At 44.1% G+C, this 19,374-nt stretch overlaps 1 protein-coding gene across 1 annotated transcript in view; it reads right to left on the reverse strand.

Annotated features, from left to right (window-relative positions):
* Positions 1–339: 339 nt before the first annotated feature.
* Positions 340–19,374, reverse strand: part of DPF3 (double PHD fingers 3) — a 163,903-nt gene continuing 144,868 nt past the window's right edge. Inside the window, exons 11-13 of the mRNA XM_086749496.1 lie at positions 2,740–2,852; positions 1,462–1,543; positions 340–410 (exon numbers count right to left, since the gene is read on the reverse strand). Of these exons, the coding sequence (XP_086605622.1) occupies positions 340–410; positions 1,462–1,543; positions 2,740–2,852 (266 nt within the window). The remainder of the gene's footprint in view (positions 411–1,461; positions 1,544–2,739; positions 2,853–19,374) is intronic.

The raw sequence follows: 19,374 nt of genomic DNA on the forward strand, positions 1-19,374 counted from the left end.
AAAAGAAGACTAAACAGAAAGCACAAGGCCACACAAAATTTACTTCTCCATGTTGATATAACTGCCCTCCCCCTTCTATAACGCATGTGAGCCTGTAACGGCAAGCAGCAACCATACATAGCAGTGAAGAGATTTCATCCAGAGCATCAGGAAAGTACACGATCCTTCTAGTAGAGCTCAGGAGATACGGCATTAGTGACAGAGAATACGAGAGATACCTCTTCCTGTATTTGAGTGTCCATTCGTTTTGATGTGGGTTGTGTCTTTGTGTTCTGGATGGGAATTGTGTGCTGGTATGGCAACACCAGGAGTAAAGTGTTTCTTGACTGCTGGAGCTCCTCAGGCCTGGAAGCCAAAAGCTGATGCTCTCTCTCTGAGCAGCTCCCGGCACAAATGACAACTCCAGCTCCCTGCAAATGAAGAAATCCTTCTTACTGGAATGACATCAAATCCAGGCACTCAAGAGTTTATGTCAAGATTGGCTTGAATAAGATATCAAATATTCCTAACATTGGAATTGCCTGTGTTTTTTTTCTGAAGCAGGCTCTGTTGCCCTTGGTGTTGTGTACATGGGCTCTCTACACAAGTTACAACACAGCCAGGGTGTGCGTTGCCACTACGTGTTTTATATTTTCATGCATTCAATACACCACTTCCCAGCCAAACAGAAACCTTTAGCTAATTATTAGCTTCATATCAAAATTTTCCCCTCCTGATTCAGTTTCCTCTTTATCAGAGTCAAACATTTAGCTCCTGAGTGCATGATTGATTTGTAATTATTCTTGTCTCCCCCCTCATGTAAACCACAGTCATTCACATTGCATGTCTCCTCCAGTTCTACTGCTCTCTGCAGATTTTAGTCTGAGAATCAATAATGGTGTGGGACTAGTTTCTCTGCTCCACAACCAAGTGACAAACTGCAACCAGCTGTAGTATATTCATATTGAATCCCCTGCAGAGGACAGAGCTACATACCAAATGTAATTCAGACCGTAAAACTCTCACCCTTCCAAGACACAGACTAGAGAACAAGGAAGGTCATTCCTCTTCATCCAGTCTCCTGACAACAGACTATCAGCCATTCCAGAGAGGACCTCCCTGACAGCGGCTTTCTCTCTGGGACTTCGACTTCTTAGGAAGTCCAAAGTCACAGTTCACAGGAGCTGAATTCAGTTGACTAAACTGAAGTGTTCAACACCATCTGGGACATCCAAAGATACCCACGACCTCTTAAAGAGCCATGTCCTGAAAGAGGAGGTAGAGACCAGGCAAGACTGAATAAGACATCTCAGATCACACTAGACCTCCACATCTATTAATTTTCTTTCTTCCAGTGCTACCTGCCTCTGCTTTACTACTGCTTCCTTAACACTGCATGGCCCAGGCCACCTTTTTGAAATTCTTCCCTTCTCCACAAGGATTTTACTGTTATTTTCAAAGTAGACTTCCAACATATGTTACCTTCTGGGGGCTCAAAGACTGGTGGATTCAAGCAATACATGTGATAGCCACGGTCACAGTCATCACAGAAGAGCAGCTGGTCCTGACGCAGCGTTGTTGGGGAGACAGTAGGGAAACAGGGAGAGAAGGAGAGGAGAAGAGAGAGAGAAAATGATGTAAATTAGTCTCTTGCCAAGACGAAAACATAAGCATGGTAACCAGCAGTGCTCAGCTAGGAACAGAGAGCTGCAACATAGAGACTAAGAGACTACCGGAACGTAAAAGGCTACAGGCATCATGTTTGTGCATCCACAATCAACCACCATATTTCTGAGAGGCCGCAGTCACTAAGGCAGTTCAGTTTCTAACTGGAAAATCTCTCTGAGAGGTGGAGGACTTCCTCTCCATGGTGGCCTCATAATGCAGGAGCAAAAGCTGTTAGGCTGGGGATATGCTGCACTGAGAGAAGAGGACAGGCTTTGTTGCTGCGCCAGTGTGACCAGCTGGGAAAAAGGCTGCTCTGAAGTATTCTGTGATTTCTAATACGGAACAGCTCCCCGTTTTCAGATTTCCCAATGTACTACTAATACAAAAAAAAAAAACACCTCAGGCTTCCAATTCATCCTATTACAGGGAATGTAGTGTTAGTTAATCACCTCCGAAGTTCTCCAGCCACTGTCAATTGTCCAAGTTTCTCAGAGACTACCAAGGACCCTTAGCATCAGATTTTAACTGAAAACCCCACAGAGAGGACACTGTTCAGCTGCAGACTCTGGATCACAGTTTGGAAATCACTGGGATAGGTGATTAGGTGACTAGAGAGAGGCCTAGCCATCCCAGTTCAAATGCTTTCATGTTCCCCAAGTCTTGTAATTAAGATTAGAAAATCATGCCAAAAAAGTAAGCAAAATCAGGGACAGAAGAAATACATCTGCCATCTCTCAGGTTATCACCCATTTACATCTACTCCTGACTGCCATGTTCGAAATACTGCTACTCTCTTGCAGCTGCCTGCGACATCCGTTTATGGCCTCCAGCTAAGCCCTATTGAATGAGCATACAAACCACAAGTATCGCTGTCTTGAGTGGCCCTATATGATACCTGTGGTAATTTCAGAAGAGAGCGACAGCAAAATGGGGATGCTGAGGAGAAGCCCGTCTCTGTTCTCAGGAGAGGCTCTTCCCCAGAGATGTATGGAAGCCGCAGTAAAGCCATACCACTGCCAGGGGCTCCTGAAGGGCAGGCATGACAGTAGCTTGCAGTGACACTTATTTGCACAAAAAGGTAAATGAACTCACATCATTCTCAGAGGTCCCACAAAGGCTGCAGGATTTGCACTCAATGCACTGCCACTGATAGGTTTTAACAGCCTCAGTCATGTTTGTAGTGAACTGCAGGCAGGTCGGGTGTCCTGAAGAAGATTGGAAACAACTGTCATTGTTAAGGCTCACTTATTGCTTGTCAATTAACTGGTATTAAATTTGGGAACAAAACGCACATGGACGTGGACTGATCACAACATGGGCTGCAACTAACAGATACCAAAGAGGAAAGCAGGCATTAACCCTTTCGCTGCCGGGCACAAGAGAAAATCAGAGTTATCCCCACCCATTCCCCATTGGCAAAGCAGTTTTATTCAGAGCTCTTAAAAATTGTTTGGCTTTGGGTTTGGTTTTTTGTGGGATTTTTTTTTAAAAGAAAATAAGAGAAAGGATGAAATCAGAAACAAACCCAATTTCAGAGAGCCCATCCATCTTAATAGAAATTGGACTACAGTTTCAATTAGTGTTGTTTCGACCGGACTGAAGGAGCTGGTGGAAATGAGGTTATTCTCCGTTTCAGAGCTTCCCTTCCTAGTGTCCAAATGGGTAGAGCAATTCTGTAAACTTTTCCTAAATGGAAGCAATAGCATACAGAAAAGAAGCAAGACAGGATGGAGGGATACAGCTTTTAATTTTTTTAAGAGCTCTGCCACTAAAGTTGGTTGGCATAGAAGAAACCAAATTGCACAGCTAACCTTCCAGGATCAAAACAAGAAACCGAAAGGAAAAAACCCCAAGCCAATGCCCACAACAAACTGAATGAAAGGAATAAAGAAGGGAAAGCTAGCAGAACAGTCACATCTAATTGGGAAGGACAAATTGCCAGAGTTACAACCCCCACCCCTACATGCGTGTTGACTCCAGCTTTGCAAAACAGCGGTATCACAGTAGCAGGGTCAGCAATGGGCTTTCTGGAGGGGAAAATACAAACAAACAAACAAACCAAAGGTAGGATCAGTGTTCCTTCTGCAAAACAAAACAAGAAAAATATACCGCTGAAATAAAGTACTGTACTCCCAAACCACCCCTAGCAGGCTGAGGCCGTCCCTGAGTCACCTGCAATAAGCTACTGCTTGCCTTCTTGGAAAGCCCCATATTTAGCAGCCCTCCATGACCCACGTAAGCATTAACACTGTGCATAGTGGTAGGCAGGGGGGCATGGGACAGGGATCATCTACAGAAACACCAGAAATACAGGTACATGCATCCAGCACTACTGCATGCTACTTCTAGAACCTTACACCATCAGGTGTGCGGGTATTTCCACCTCTAGCCGATCTGCTGTTCTTAGGCTACAGCTAATGGGTAGAAAAAAATCTTTTCCACCTCCATCAGCCTAAATGTCTCTTTAAGAATGGAGAAAGAAAGGCTGCTTCTCCAATAAGTAAAAAAAAAGCACAGCTACAGCAGACGTAGGCATAGATGTGCTATCTTCATTACCAGACCTATCAGTGGTATTTCGCTGTGTCGTCACATCACCCATCACTGCCCTACAAGAAGGTTCTGTATTTTCTAGCCAGTGAAGCAAATAGCTACTGAAAATTGCCGGGTAAGGCAATAATGCTGCAGGGAATATACTTCCTTTATGCACCCCTGATACCACCAAATGGTGTAATAAGGATTTTTGATCTCCAGTTATATTTGCATGGTAGTGATACGAAAACGAAGCCTGTCCAGCAAAGAAATGAGTGTACATAAGTTATTAAGGAAATTGAATTGAAAATAAAGGAGATATTTAAGGAAGGAGGGATCAATGACTGTTCACGTCGCTCAAGCCTTTGAATACAGAAATGTTTTGACAGTTTTGACAGAGCCCTGATGGGCTAAGAAGATCACTGGGTTTTGGAGTCCTTGAAATGTCAGCAAAAAACAAGAGTCAGATTTTACTGAGATTTACAGTGGACAAGTTGAAACTAAAGTTCTGGGGACCTTGAAACTGCAACTGTCCAGAAGGAGATTTTGTGACATGATACCTTTTCTTCTTGAGAGGACCTCATATAATTTCTGATACTACCAAACTAGCAGAACCTGACAGGACACTGAAATGTTCCTCCAGATCTGATTTACAGCAAATGCAGAACCTCATTCCACCACCAGTAAATAGAACAAATATGCCACACTACACATCAGGGAGGAATTCATCCCAATGGCAGCAAAGCAGCTTCCAGAAAGGTTGTGCAGTGCTGGAATACATCACAGAAAACAACTTGTACAGGGAGGCAAGTTAATCAGAGAGTTAAATAGCTTCAGTCGCATTTGAAAAGAAACAGAAAGAATGGAATCAAACTTACAGAAATAAATCACAGCTAAATGCATACACACATTCATGTGCTCGCTTGCCTGCGTACACACATTGCTCATTGCAGAGGCTCTAGCTAGAGACTCTCCCTTTCTCAAAAGACATGAAGGTCAGGTTCTGTTCACTACTTTATCTCTGTCCCTTCACAGCCATTCCTGCTCTCTTCCAGCTATCAGTCTTGACTGTCTTGTTCCTCATTTGCCTCAAAAACACCTGCAGGTTTTCTGTGCTGCATCTTGTGTCAGTGGTGCCTCATCCTTGAAGTGATCCATCCTATTTTGCAGAGCCCTTCTTAAGGACCACACCCACCACAAACCTAAAAGAAATGGGCTCTTGTGGGTTGAGGGTTGCTTAGAAAACATTAATAGTGGAGTGAGGGCCATGGTGGCTTCCTTTTTGTAGCAATGCAAGTATCTTTTGAAAAAAAATACTATTTTATTCACACCATTAGGCTCTCCCTCCAAATGCTGTGACCTTGAAAGAGTCCAGCAAATGCCCACAGCCATGTCTGCATAGCCGCAGATTGCTCTCTGTTAGCCCAGGGCTTATGACATGTCTAAGGGAAAAAGAATTCCCCGTGGACACATCTTTCTTCAGCCTCCAAGTCAGATCCTCTTTCATATAAAACACTGTGCCTTGTGGTACCATGACCCCAACCTAATGTCATTGGAAAGACTATTTTTACTTATGCCAGCAGTGTGATGAGGCACTGTAGCGTATGGCAAACATGCCAGTAGATACTCAAAACATTAAAATTCTTTTTCCTGCCCTCCATGCTCTCCTTCTTCACAATCTCTCTATTTTCCTGCTACCTTGGTTCAAAACTCAGTGTTTTTCATGACCTATGAGAAAATTCACACATCGAAGACTTCCTGGAGCAGAGTTAGTGAACACCACGACTGCTCCATATCACAGCACTTCTTGGCATTCCCTCTGTGGCAGAACACCTGAAGACAAAGCCCTGCAGCTGCATATGGCAGGCTACTATAGGTAGATTCAAATTCCCTTCAGGTAAAAAAAAAACCAAAACAAAAAAGGCTAGTTGACATAAGCCAGAGCTGGAAGTCTTTCTTGCTTAATTCTGTCACTTATGTGGTCAAGATGAAGAAACAGTCTAATTTTGCTAATCTTGTGATACACAGCATTTGCTATGGCAAAGGTGTGGAGCAAAGAGTCTGCATTTGGAACTCTGTTAATAATTCAGGTGGCGGCTCAGCCCGGGCAAACCCTGGATCACTCTCACATGTCTGTCTGTATCAGCTCCGCAGATCTAAGAGGGGGAAGAAATAACACATATTTATGGTGTCGCTGAAGTCAACAGACAGACCTCTAAAATACACCCTGGGAGCAGTTCTGTTGAAGGAGAAGGTAATACGTTAACATCGACAGTTTCTAATCTACCATAACTATTCTCTACCTAAACTTTTGCTATGCTGCCATAGCTATAAACAACATAGACAATAAAACTCACAGTGAGAAGGTTTACAACAGCTCATCCCTTTGTCTTAAAGCAATATTTTAAAGTATAGATCAGGTCTGAAAGCTCCCTCATCTTTGTCAAAACTCTCCTCTGGATCTGAACCCTGCGACTGAGACCATATTTTATAGTGACACCCGTGTTTCACATGCCACTGACTTTAATTGTACACTATGTCCACCAGACATCTGGCTTGAGGAGAGGGGGGCAAGCACATCCGGAGACCGTTTCTTGTCTCCCGCACCCAATGCATTTGCAGGCTGGCGGTGAAGGATAATTTTAACATAAATACCCTAAAAAAAAAAAAAAAAGTCCTAAAAATCTCTTCTGCTTACACTGGCTGTATAACACTGAAGACCAAAACTGACATTAAAGGGCAGGAGCAATCTGCTGCTCCCAGGCGCTCTGTGACCAGTGAAGGCCTTAGAACGGCTCATTAGTGCCTCTTCAATAATGGATTCTGCATCGCAAGATTAATTGCAGCCATGTGCTCTGTCACACCCGCCACAGACTATTTAAGTTAACAATCCAATCAATAACCTTTTTCAAGCAAAGGCAGAGATTATCTTGAGAAAAAAAAATAAGCAAATGTTCCCTTTTTAAAACAAATGTGAAATTATTTATACAGAGTAAAAGGAATTTTCACCCAGTTTCCAATTCTTTCCCTTATCTTCACTGTGTAGTGGTGGGCTTTTTAATCAATAGCATAATGAAAACCCACAGGGCTCCTGGCTGTATCGCATCAGAATTTATTCCATAAACTATTCAGGTCTTTAAACAACTATAAATACATATTACAGATATAATGACCTATGTCACAGGAACACCATCCAAATAATGGAAGTTTTACATGCAAAGAAACTGCAAAATTTCCTCCTGCTAAGACTGAATAAGGATTGCTGTGACCACTGCCATCATTAGACAGAATTATTACCATTATTTGTACAAAAGAAGGAAAAAGTAACTTGTAATTCTACTAAAGGATAGTATTTTATGGTTATGATATAAAAATGTAGCCCTTATTTGTCTATCTAAGAAGGCATGCTTACAGATACGTAGTGTCAACAACAGATGGATTAGAAAGGGCCCTTAAAAATCCAAACCACCCAAGCATACCAAAAGGCTTCACTCTGCCAGAATCCCAGGGCTTCAGGAGCTGCAGCCTTCAGAAAAAGAACAAACGTTTTGAAGGGATGAGGATGTGAGGCTCTTGGCATTTTCCTGGCCCTTCCCATCTTGCAACGTCAAGGCATTGTGAAGCAGGGACACACACCTGCCTGCTCAAATGGAGGTACTCAGAAGCCTTCAAAAGCATTTGTGGGGTGAGGATCCAAGGCACCACCTGCCACAGTACCTCTGTGATACAGGGAAGCAGGAATATTTCATTACAGAAAAATACAACAGCTTTCTCAGTGGCCAGGGCAAGGGTGGGTGTCAGAAGCTGCCCGCGAAGAGCTCTTGTCTCACCCCCCTTGGCCCAGAGCCCTGCTGAATCCAGCTTCTTAAGAAAAACCAAATAAACAAAAAAAAAAAAAAAGGAAGTCTCACTCGTAGGCACCACTGCGTTCTCTATATTATTAGACAGAAGAGGAGGAGAGGAAATATTACCACCATGAATTTCTACATCCTGATGGAAATGAGAAAACCTGGCTTTTTCTCCCGGTGTCCGAGGCACTGCGCTCCAGCACCACCAACACTGCTACAGAAGTGAGTCCAAAAGGACTCAGGGGCCTCAGTGAGCAGGCTGGTCAGTCGGATTTGGTCAGAGACCAACTTTCCTCTAATCTAATATGCCGCAATATGCCAGTAATTGTGGAAGAATTAACGCCTTTAATAACTGATGGAGCTCTGAAACCATTCAGCTGTAGCAGAGCTTATAGTTCCTATTATTTCATTTCCTGACCCTATAGTCGTTCTGGCCAGTGCGGACAGAGCCTGCAGAAAGGGAAGGGGCACTCTGCTGCATTAGCACCCGGGGCCAGCAGCCAGTTGCACTCCGGAGGTGGTGGTTTGCTTCTCGGTACTGCCAGCCCCACGGGAAACAGAGACATAAATTACAAGCAATTGCTCAAATATTCGGCACCGGTAGAAGAGAGCCTGCTTTAATTGCTCACCCAAGGGACAAATAAAGCCCCTGTCCAAAAGATAGTGGTTCAGTCCCAGTCGCAGTTGGGCAGGTGTAATTGGAGTCAATGGGAACTGAAAGCAGGACAGACCGGTGTTTGAAAGCAATTAACGCTGGAGATCTCGCGGAAGTTATAAAATGGTGGCATGTGGAAGGTGGCACGTGCAGCTCGCTCTGCCGTGCTGCCCTGCTGCTGCTATAGCCACGCAAACACCAAAGGGCACGGGGCGAGGAGTAAGCTCCTGCGGAAAAACCCTGCATCTCAAGGCACTCCCTGGAAAATTTCGTTGCCTGAGGAAAGTCCACACACCACCTCAGCTCACTCCCAGCTTTGACTGCACAACACTGCATCATTTCCTCCGAAACGTTTTTCATTGTCAAGAGGATGGGCTAGGACAAAGGGCCTGGGCTACGGAGGGTACATCCAGAGCAGAGCTTGGCCCAAAGGCTGCTGACGTGCATAAACAAAGCAAAGGGTCTGTGCATACACAGACTCACGAACGCCCAGAGAGATTGGCAGCGGACAAGACCAAGTAATTCTGTCTGGCAGGGGTGGCAGGAGGAGCTGGGTGGGATTTGGGGGTGACCTCCAGAGCATGCAAAGAGAGAAGCCAGAAGAAGAAGAGAGAAGAAAGAAGAGGAGAGAAGCCAGCAGCAAGTTATTCTGGGCATCCTAATGGTTTGTCAGTCAAATTACTCACACACCGTCCCCTTGGTAGCAGATGCCACAATTCTTACAGGAAAACTACTTGAGAAATGTTTTAAAACAGTTTTACTGTGATAGGTTTGTGTGTGCCTTTCCCTGTGCAGCCCCCCCTTCCTCAGCATGCGCAGTCCAGCCATACGTATCTTAGCAGGAAGAAATGAAAAACAGGAGTTACAGATTTTAAAAGCCTCTAAAAACTGCCAATGATTAGCTTTGGTATGTACAAATCACTGCCCTGGGAGAATGCCCTGATTTGGATTGGCGATGCTGCAGCCAGGCCCTCTGCTCTGGGCTCAGGTTTGCCCTGCCAGGGTGCTGAGGGGGGGGGATCCCCCTCTGCCCAGGGACACGTGCCCCTCCAAACCCGCCTGCAATGGCCTGAAACCTGCACCTCCATTTCATATCATCCAAGGGTTTGGGCTGGGGCAGATCTGTGGCAGAGTCTTGCGTCTCTGTCTTCCCTCTGAGGATGAGCATCGCAAATTTGGGCACACACCCGACACAAGCTGCTCAGTTCACTGCAAAGACGCTGTGGTAACACAGAAGTAAGGCAGCAAAACTGGGCTCTGCACTTTTGCAACCCGAGGGATCAGAAATGGCCCCTGAACTTAAAGCCAAAGGAAATGCCACACGCCCGCAATGTCCCATTTCAAAACCAGCCGACACTCTGCTCCCTCCTCCTCCAGCCCGGCCCCCGTTAGCCACCGCTGGCTGCTGGACAAAATGGCTATTTCTTGCCTAAGAAAAATAATGTGGAAGCACTCAAATAACCTCGCACTGAAGCATCAGCTTGTTAATGCACTGGTAAGCCGTGCCAACGCTGTACAATTCCTGGGGGTGAATTAGGTCAGAGTGACCTCCAGAAAACCCACCAGGCTGCATCGCAGCGCGCTGCATTATGGGTAACGATCTGCTAATTGCCAGGAGGCACTTGGGCTGCTTACCAACACCAACAGGAAGGCAACCTGCCTGCAGGCACCGCGCGGACTCCATATGCCAGGGACGTAGCTCCTCATAACGAGAATAAAACTATTTACAGAGCGGGAACTGGCGGGGAGGAGAGGCACCGAATACTAACGCTGCCCAGCAGGTAGACCTCGTGGGGTCGGCTGCATGAGACCCCCCGGCAATACCGGTACCGGCGATGCCGCCTGCGCGGTGTGAGGCAGGTCTTGCATTTGGTTGCACAGTGAAGTACGGGTGAGGTAGATGGAGATGAGAATGCAGGAGTGGGAGGAAGGCTGCTTATCCAGACAAGATGAATCACCACAACCTGGAAAGCCAACATATCCTTTGCCCAGGGGACGTTTTTGTTACCCTTCAACAAACTGCAGTGGAAAAAAACCTCCGGCACGGCTCCGACCTCGTCGCTATGCACTGCAGGCACCCCAGCCAGGCCAGCTCACACACCACAGAGCTTTCAATCAACTGGCAGGCTCACTAAACCCTTTCAAAATGAGCAACCAAGCAAAAATACTTGGTCATAAACACTAAAAATAGGAATGAAGGACTGGGTTTTGTTTTGCTTTTTAACTTGGTGAAGCCAGTTCTTCCTAGTGCATTAAATCCACCTCCCTGGCAGCCCATTTAGAACATCTCCTCCCCCCTGGGAGAGCCAAAATCCCCAGCTATAATGACAGGAGTGGGGCAGTACTTAAAATGCTGGGGAAATGGCAGCTTGAATAGCCTTCTGCAAAAGCGTTAACCTTTGTTAAAACCTCCCATAAAAAAAAAAAAAAGATATCAGCTCTGCTCCTCCTCCCCTCCCTTTAACCTGAACAAGGACTCTGCTACCTGCTTGAACCCACGGCCCCAGCTGCTGCACGGATTCCTGGTCCTTCCCCGGTATTAAGCTGTCCGATTAGCACAGCCGGACAGATGCCAGCATGCCTGCAGGGATGCCCAGCACTGCTCAGCGTACCCATGTTATCAAGGTAGAGCTCGAAAAGACTGACTCCAGCGTTTTCATGCTGACCCGACAGTGTGTGTCTGACCCAAGCTGGCAGTGGCAGTGGATGGGACACCTTGTTTCCCCAGGGGCACTCTGACCAGGGCTTCTCCGCTGGGATTAGGCAGCTGAGCGCGATGGAGGCAATGCTTCGTGATGCGGGCAGCTCTTCACTAAAAACAGGCTGTGTTCACCCAGTCAGTTCAGAGAGCATCAAGACAAGCCCTCTGCACCGCTGCGGTCCTCCTCAAGCACCAGGGGCTTCGGGGAGAACTTCAGAGGTAATTTCATCCGCAGGCCAGGGAACAGCCATGCCGTAAGAGTGAATGCCAGTTGAAAACAGGGTAGGCTGGGCTTGCACTGATGAATTAGATTGGAAGGGAGAGAGAAAAAGGAGAAAGTATTACTGATCTCTGGACAAACTTCCTTTCTAGAAAGATTAAAGAATGACCCTAGATTAATTCCCTGCCAGCATGGTTCTAGAAATTTCAAATCAAATGGCAAAATCCAGAGCAATTATTTAAATGTCATCATTTTAATATTAAGTAAACTTAGCTATGCAGAGGACACCATGCCATTGCATAGGCAGTGACCTCATTGCTGTTTCATGAGGTAACCACGTATCATCCAGGTAAAGAAATGCAGCACACGATGGGTAAATAGTTGATAACCAATGCAAACACGCTGTAAATGCAAGAGGTCTGACTTTCCCACGCAAGCATAATTTACACTGTTGCTAATGTGACTGTATATTCAGGCATAAGTAGAACTGCCTTGCTCAACTAAACACAAAACCAATTTGGAGCATGTTACTTCAGTCCCTCATTGATGTAAAGAAACCCTTTCAGCTGCCGAATGGGCAGTTCTCTCCATGCACACTCTCCATTGTTTCCAATGCAACACCCGAAGCTAGAAAAATCCCATAGTCTACTGATTTTTCCCTTCTCATTTACTTAAATTTCCTGTTTGTTTGGGAATTTCTACGTGCCAATCGAGATTTCATCAATATGGCAGCCAGTTTGCACTTCCCCATCACAGTCCCAGCAACATCAGTATCTAAAGGGAAGCAAGAGCCAAAACTGCACCCCGCAGAGCATCAGTACGTGCTCTGAGGGGGGAATGAAATGTCTCAGTTCACTCTCTAAAAAAAATGCAATTTCAGTGTGATCTAAACATCTGAGTGAAGGAGTGAATTTGAATGAAGTAGTTTCAGTCAAAAGCAAGCAGGAGGGGAGAAAGGGTTAAGAGGTGGCAGAAGGAGAAACTGATTTTCAGAAAGGGTGAGACCTTTTGTGCCAGTGTTTCACAAACAAGGAGTTTCATTTTGGAGCAGTACCTTGCTTCAAAAGTGAGCTCGATGGAATTGTTTTTAAGAGAGGGAAAAATACTCACAAATGAAATGTTTCATTCAAGCCTGTGCACACTTGGCAGTGGGAAAGGAAGGTAAAGGGTTGTTTCATTGAGAAAAAGAGAGCACGTTTTGTTTCGAATCAAACCAAAATCTTGTCTCCTCACCATGGTATTTTTCAGTTCAGTTATTTGAACAGTCTTTTTGAGTAACTGTCCAACAAAATGCTGCCAAAGATGCCAAAACAGGAGGATTTTTTTTGTTTGCTTTTCACTGGAAAAACACCAGATTAAAATCCATTATTTGTTTTCTCAGAGCTCACCAGACCTTCCACCCCAGATCAACCAAGCCAAAGTGCAGGCAATTCTTTAACCTGTAACAAGTGAGTAGCGTTGCTTTAACCTACACAACCAATACTTCATAGCAGCTAAATATCACATCAGATTAACCAAGAAATTAGCTAGTTCCACTGCAGTGGACACAAATGTCCCTCATTAAACAGTTCGCTAGTCCTCCTCTTTTTCAGCACCAGAATTTCTTAACAGAGGCCATACAAAACCAGAACATTTTCATATTTAATGCCAGAAATTATCTTCCATGGTACTACGGGGATCTGTGAGCCTTCTGACCCTGCTCTTAGCTGGCTGCTACACTGGCTAGCAGGACTGTTGCTCAGTGGCAAAGAGGTTGGCAAGTCCTCTCCAACAGGCTGGTCTGATCAGGTTCTGGGCATCCTAACTCCTCTCACCTTTAACAGCTGTTGAGGGTGTTCATCACCTGCGATGTTCACTGTTAGGTGGGATCCCATCACCTAAGAGATGTTTGGTAATTCTCAATTATAGCAGCACTGAGCCTCATGGGGACTAGTGCTTCTTCACATCATGCTAGACCCATAAATATGTAAACAGTCACAGAGGAAGCTAATGGAGGCAGGTGTCCTTAGGAACTTCTCCTTTTTTTTTTTTTTTCTTCAGATAGTTAAAAACTCTCCTGAGCCTCCAGGCTGATGGACACATTCAGAGAATGAGTCAGTGGGGAAAGACCTGAGAAGAGCTGGGACCTGATTTTTAAGAAGCCCAAGCCCAGATATTCCAGCAATGGATGAGACTTCTGAGCCAAGATCCAGCTGCAGAATCCACTGCACTATAAAGCAAGTTGTTGAGCCGAGGAAAGGGCTGGAAAGAATTTAGTGTTGTTTAACACATTTAAGCCACCTCCAGCAGAGCACAGATGTTGAAGCAACTATGATTTGTACCAACGGGAAAATTAATTTCTCAAACATGGGCTTAAAACCACCCCATGTAAACTCCACCATACAAAGTGCTATGTGAACTTGAAAGCTATGTCTCACTGCCTATCTGACACTAAAAGTATCCCTTTAGTGACTGCACAGCTTTCAGCTATTTCTCATCCAATGATTTCCTCTCATGTTGGAGAGCTAGCCTCAATACTGACTACTGAAATCATCATATGAAGAAGTTAATGGCTGTTGGCTAAAGAAAGAAATCCAAATTAGTAAGGTAAATCTCCAGCAATGCTTGACAAAACTCTCTCCAGCATTTTTTGAAATCTCTAATCTGTTTCAAAAAAGAAGGCCATATCTGAAAGATTTGGTCACGTTCATTCTCGTCCTGCAGTCCAAAATGAAGCCACCAAGACCACACATTAACAGCAAAGACTGAAGAAATGTAATGAGAAGCAGCTTCAGTCCAAGCAAAAAAATTACTCTTAACACCTGTGAAAAACCTAGAGATAAACTAGAAGGTCTTACTGAGAATTGGTTATGGAAGATGACCAGCAGCAAGAAATGAAACTCCACTCTGAAAAAAAACCACTCAGCATAAGACATTGAAGGGATGCTATGTCTGTTCCTGCTCAAGAGGTACCTCAATGCTGGGATCCCAAAGGAGGAGTACCCCTCTGCAAGCTCCCCAGAGCACCTGCCTCTCTCAGGCAGGCAGCAGGAGTTCCAAGAGCTTCAGCCCACTGCCCCACTTCAGTGTTCAAAGTGTATTGCCTTTTCCATAGCATGCCGTAGTTGGTTTGTAGGCCATTCAGAGCTACCACAGCTATCTTAGACAACATTGAACAAAACTGTTTCTAATTATATCCTGGATGGCAATATTAGCCACAACACTGCTCCAGAAATCTGTGCTTTTTTAAAGGTAAATGCCATCCTTCTCACATCATGGTGCACACACCATGGAATCATGAATAATTACAGGCTGCAAGAACAAAACTTTATCAAATAACAGATGATATGGTAAAAGTTTCTAACACACACAGCAAGAGCATTTGTTGAAACAGCAAAAAAAATGCAGTCAGGTCTTTAAAAATATACTGGTGAAATTAGGATGCCACAGATGGATGGCTGTCATCTTAAGTCATTAAAACCAAAGATAGGACTAAATGGTGGCAAATGTCCAGCTTTGATGCAGCAAAGGAAATACAACTTTACAGTCATTTCCAAGGGACAATGGAGATCTCAAACACATTAAGCCACAATTTGGACAACCCTAGCGAAAGCTAAGGGGAGTAGCCACTGCTCATGTGCTCTGCTACGGATGCTTTACGTAGCTGAGGTCCTACTCAGTCATCTTCAACACTAGGGATGGGACAGGGTACAGAGAACTTATGTCATTGCTAATGAGCATTAAAAGCTTGGGTTTAGAGAGAAAGGGTTATGGGTTTTTTTATCATCTGTAAGCTGATAGATCTGATTACAAGCAGGGCTCACAGCTCCAGGATGCAAATTTAACCAGACTTTTTTTTTCCTGATTCCAGGGAAAAGTTTGGAATAAATCTTAAACCAGTGCAATATTCTAGTTCAGGTCAAAGCAAAGAAGCCGATGCCATTTTCAGTCCACCTAGAGAACTTGGGATTCCAGCCCTCAGGTTTGCCAGCCTTCAGCCCAGTTTCAGCCTAGGGAAGCCTGGTTCTGGGGGCATCCATTAGCTGCCACAATGCTGGCAGACATTTTTACTCCCTCCTCCTGCCACACCTGACTCTCACCAGCAAGAGCTCTTCTCCAGACAGGAAAATAAGATACCTTCGTAGCCAGCATGCCAACATAAATATGCTCTGAGCCCTGGGGAACTGTGATATTTTTTTCTGTTCAGATAATTTCTGCAAAATTAAAACTTTCCTTTGGAACATTTCTATTTCCAGGCCTGCAGCACAAAAAAAAAAAAAAAAAAAAGGCACAAAAATGTTCAAAGTAATAAGACTTAAGCAGAGTTGTTCTCTGGAGTCTGACAGCCTGTAACAATAGCTCTGCTGTGGTGGGAAGGATCCCATTCATCCAAACAGGGTGTTGACAGACTCCCATAAAGACCAATTTCAATGTACACTTTCACTCTCAGTTACCTTAGTAGAAATGTCTAGCTCTGCTCTCTGCATCCATCTCACTGGGGACAATGAAAATGACAACTGAGTTAGAATGGGAGATGACCTATGGAACAAGAAAAGTGCCCTGATGTCACAAGCAGTTTCCTTCCTTCCTTTCTTCAGCTTTTCCTTTCTTTGATTTGTCAGCATTCAGCTTTGCCCTCAGTCCAACCTCCATCTGGGTCTCTCTGGCCTCTGTAGTACAGCAGAAAGCTCAAGAGGAGCTAGGAGAACAACAGAAGCAGCAATGGCCGGGGGCTCAGGATCTGTCATCACACTTCCTCCCTCCTCTCTCTGCTTCGGGGCAGGAAAAGAAGATTACTTGCCTCTCGTGAAATCTCTACGGAAAAGTAGTTTTGTGGGCCTGCAACTCAGATTATTGTAAGAATATCTGAGAGAAAGGACTAGAGAAAGGAAACTGGAAGTTGCTAGGAGGGGCTTTGAAACCAGCAATCCTATCAACCTAGTGTGCACTCTAAGGAGACCATGGTACCTACCTTCTTAGCACAGCTCAGAAATACGGTTAGCACCTTCTCATCTGCCTCTGGCCCCCAGTGCTCAACAGGTGAACAGGAAGGAAAGACTTTTTTAGCCACAGAACAGCTGAGGACAACCCAGTAAGGAGACCAAAAGCTGCTCTATCAGATCCCAAACAGGTTCCAAACAGCCACAGTGGCTGAGGACAGCAAAGGCAGCTGAAACTGCCTTTTGGTTTCCTCCTTCCTCCAATGAATCAGCCAAAGCCCTTGCACCAGTAAAGATAAGGTCTGAAGGCAAGCAGTGAAGTTTCAAGTCATACTGACCTGAAGAAAGAATGAAGAAACAAAACTGTAATGGAAACTAAGATTACATATGTGCAAAATAAAACTTTATAGGGAAAGGCTATAAAAGAAGACCAAGAATAGTTAATTCTTTGCTGCAAAGACACATACTCTGTCACACACAACTCTCACAAATTGGGCAAGTAGGAGCCCATCGGTACAATTCTGTACAATTCCTATGTTGCCTGACGGGATTAATTTCTGACGTGTTCTTTAAGATTTTTTTGCCATTTAATCTGCTGAGGGGGGCAGTTCACTACTTTAAAAGATCTGTACCCACATCAGAAGATCTCTTAAAAACTACACCTCAGCTGCTATTTTTGCAAGCAGCTGCCAAAGTACAAAGAGCCACCTATAGTGTCCACTGGTAGCAGAGACATTGATGGCAAGGCAACAGAGCTTCATAAAAATGACAGCAGGCCTATTAGGCAAGAGGACACACAGAGTTTCCTAAAAAGATGGCATCTAATATGAAACAGTATTTCCTCTTTCTCTCTCCATTCTCTACAACCATACAACTAATGTAATGTGTGTAAAGGGAATGGGAGGCTTCGTGCCTGCACTGTGAAATGCAGCAAAGGGAATCACAGTTTCCAGTTACTCCAGTGGCTGCATTAGAAATGGCATAGGTCACTAAAATCTATACAAAAAGCTCTCATATAATTTACACTCCACATATGAATCTAAATTAACTTAATGCAACTCTACTAATCTAATGGAAAAGGTTATTAAAATACAAACACATTTAAGAAGATCCTCTATTATAACCAAACAATAGGAAACACTCTAAAATGGGTCTGACACAAAAGCAGTATTTTATTTTCTGCCTACTTTCACTATATCAAGCAACAGGATCAGTTTCTGTAGTCCAATGAATGAAGAAGAGAAAGTAAAAGAGAAAAAGGAAGAGAATTCTTGATTAATGTCAAATTTCATTAAGAAATACAGAACAAAATCCAGCGACAAAAGTCATAATTTACAAAATTGAAAAGGGAAACAAAATCAATAGAGGAGGGAGTTTTATTTTAAGCTTCAAAGAGAGTATTATAAACAATGGAGAGCTTAGAAAAGTATATGTACAAGTATGTTATTCAACAATGTCTTTTTAAAAGAAGAATACTTGCACTAAAAAAGACCTTCTGGAATTGGTTTGATAAAGTAATATTTACAGAGGAATATACAGTAGGATTGTTGGAAGCAGAACTTTTATTTGGAAGGAATATTACACAAACTGAACACAGACCCTACAATTCGCAAATCTTCATTACAGTTGTGCGTCTTGTTATATTTTGATGAAATAAACTTTGATTTCTTTTTTTCTCTAGAGGCAATTCACAATTGCAAGTTTAGAAACCAACAAAATGAACAAAAGAAAATCATCCTGCTGAAGAGCCCGGTAAGAACACAAATTTTGTCATTTAACTTAATGGGAGCAGGACTCCTGTCTACCAGATATCTTAGATGGTTATTTTTGGCCCTATGTGTTAATTTGGGAAGGAACAGGACAAGGGGAAGGGAGAAGAGGACAAACCTGCTGCTACTGACACATGGAACCTCTCAAAGAGTTAAGTTTGAGTTTTAGGTGTGCAAGAAACATGATGCAGGATCAGGCTCTCTGGCACCTTCACCAAGTCAGGATGTATTTTTTGTAGACATAGCTTTTATCACTCCAAAAGCCAACATAAGCCACATTAACAAAACCACTTTTTCTGTCTATACCCTGGGTCTATACTAATAGGTAGATCTGGCACCCCTGTTACAGAGGAGAAGCTATTCTCAGAGCCAAGTGCAATACCCTTTGCTTAGGACACAAGGCTGTCCTGCAACCTTACTAGACAGCATCACACATGGCAGCAAACAGTCCTGTGCTATCCACTGTGACCAGATTTGGCAGCCAACAAAATCCTCCAGTGCTTTCACAGAGCAGAACACCTTATTTCACTGAGAAGATGACTAACAACTTAGAATTAAGGAGGTGAACGTCCCTCACCGCTGCCTCACAGGGCAGTTTAGGATTGTAGCTGCAGGAATTCACATTCTTCTCCTGCTGAGTAACCCCTGCTGCTTACTGCTGACACGTGAGTGCACCTGTACACTTTTCAAAGTCCACTACCACTTGAGAAAGGGCTGAAGTACACAAGGTTTCTACACATGGCATCATCCTTGACTCCAACAGGAAGCTCTGTGCCAAGACCACTTGAACATTTAGATGCTTCCCTTACAAGCAATTCAAAATCAGCTGTGGAATTACCAAGCGAAAAATACTACTAAAAGTAATAGAGACATTTTCCTTCTTCAAAGCCCTCTTTTAGCAGAAGTCTTTAACAGAGTTGCTCAAGAGCAAACCTCTTTTACTGTGCAGAAGAGATACATCAGTTCTACTGGGAGAAAGCAGTCCATTGAACTGGACTAAAAATCTGGTAACAAAACAACGCAGCCACTGAGCCTGATCTTTGCTATTTCAACAGGTTTTGTTCAGATTTGTGCCTAATAAAGTAC

Source organism: Chlamydotis macqueenii, chromosome 5 (genome assembly GCF_036417535.1).
Source record: "Chlamydotis macqueenii isolate bChlMac1 chromosome 5, bChlMac1.mat, whole genome shotgun sequence".
NCBI classification, from domain to species: domain Eukaryota; kingdom Metazoa; phylum Chordata; class Aves; order Otidiformes; family Otididae; genus Chlamydotis; species Chlamydotis macqueenii.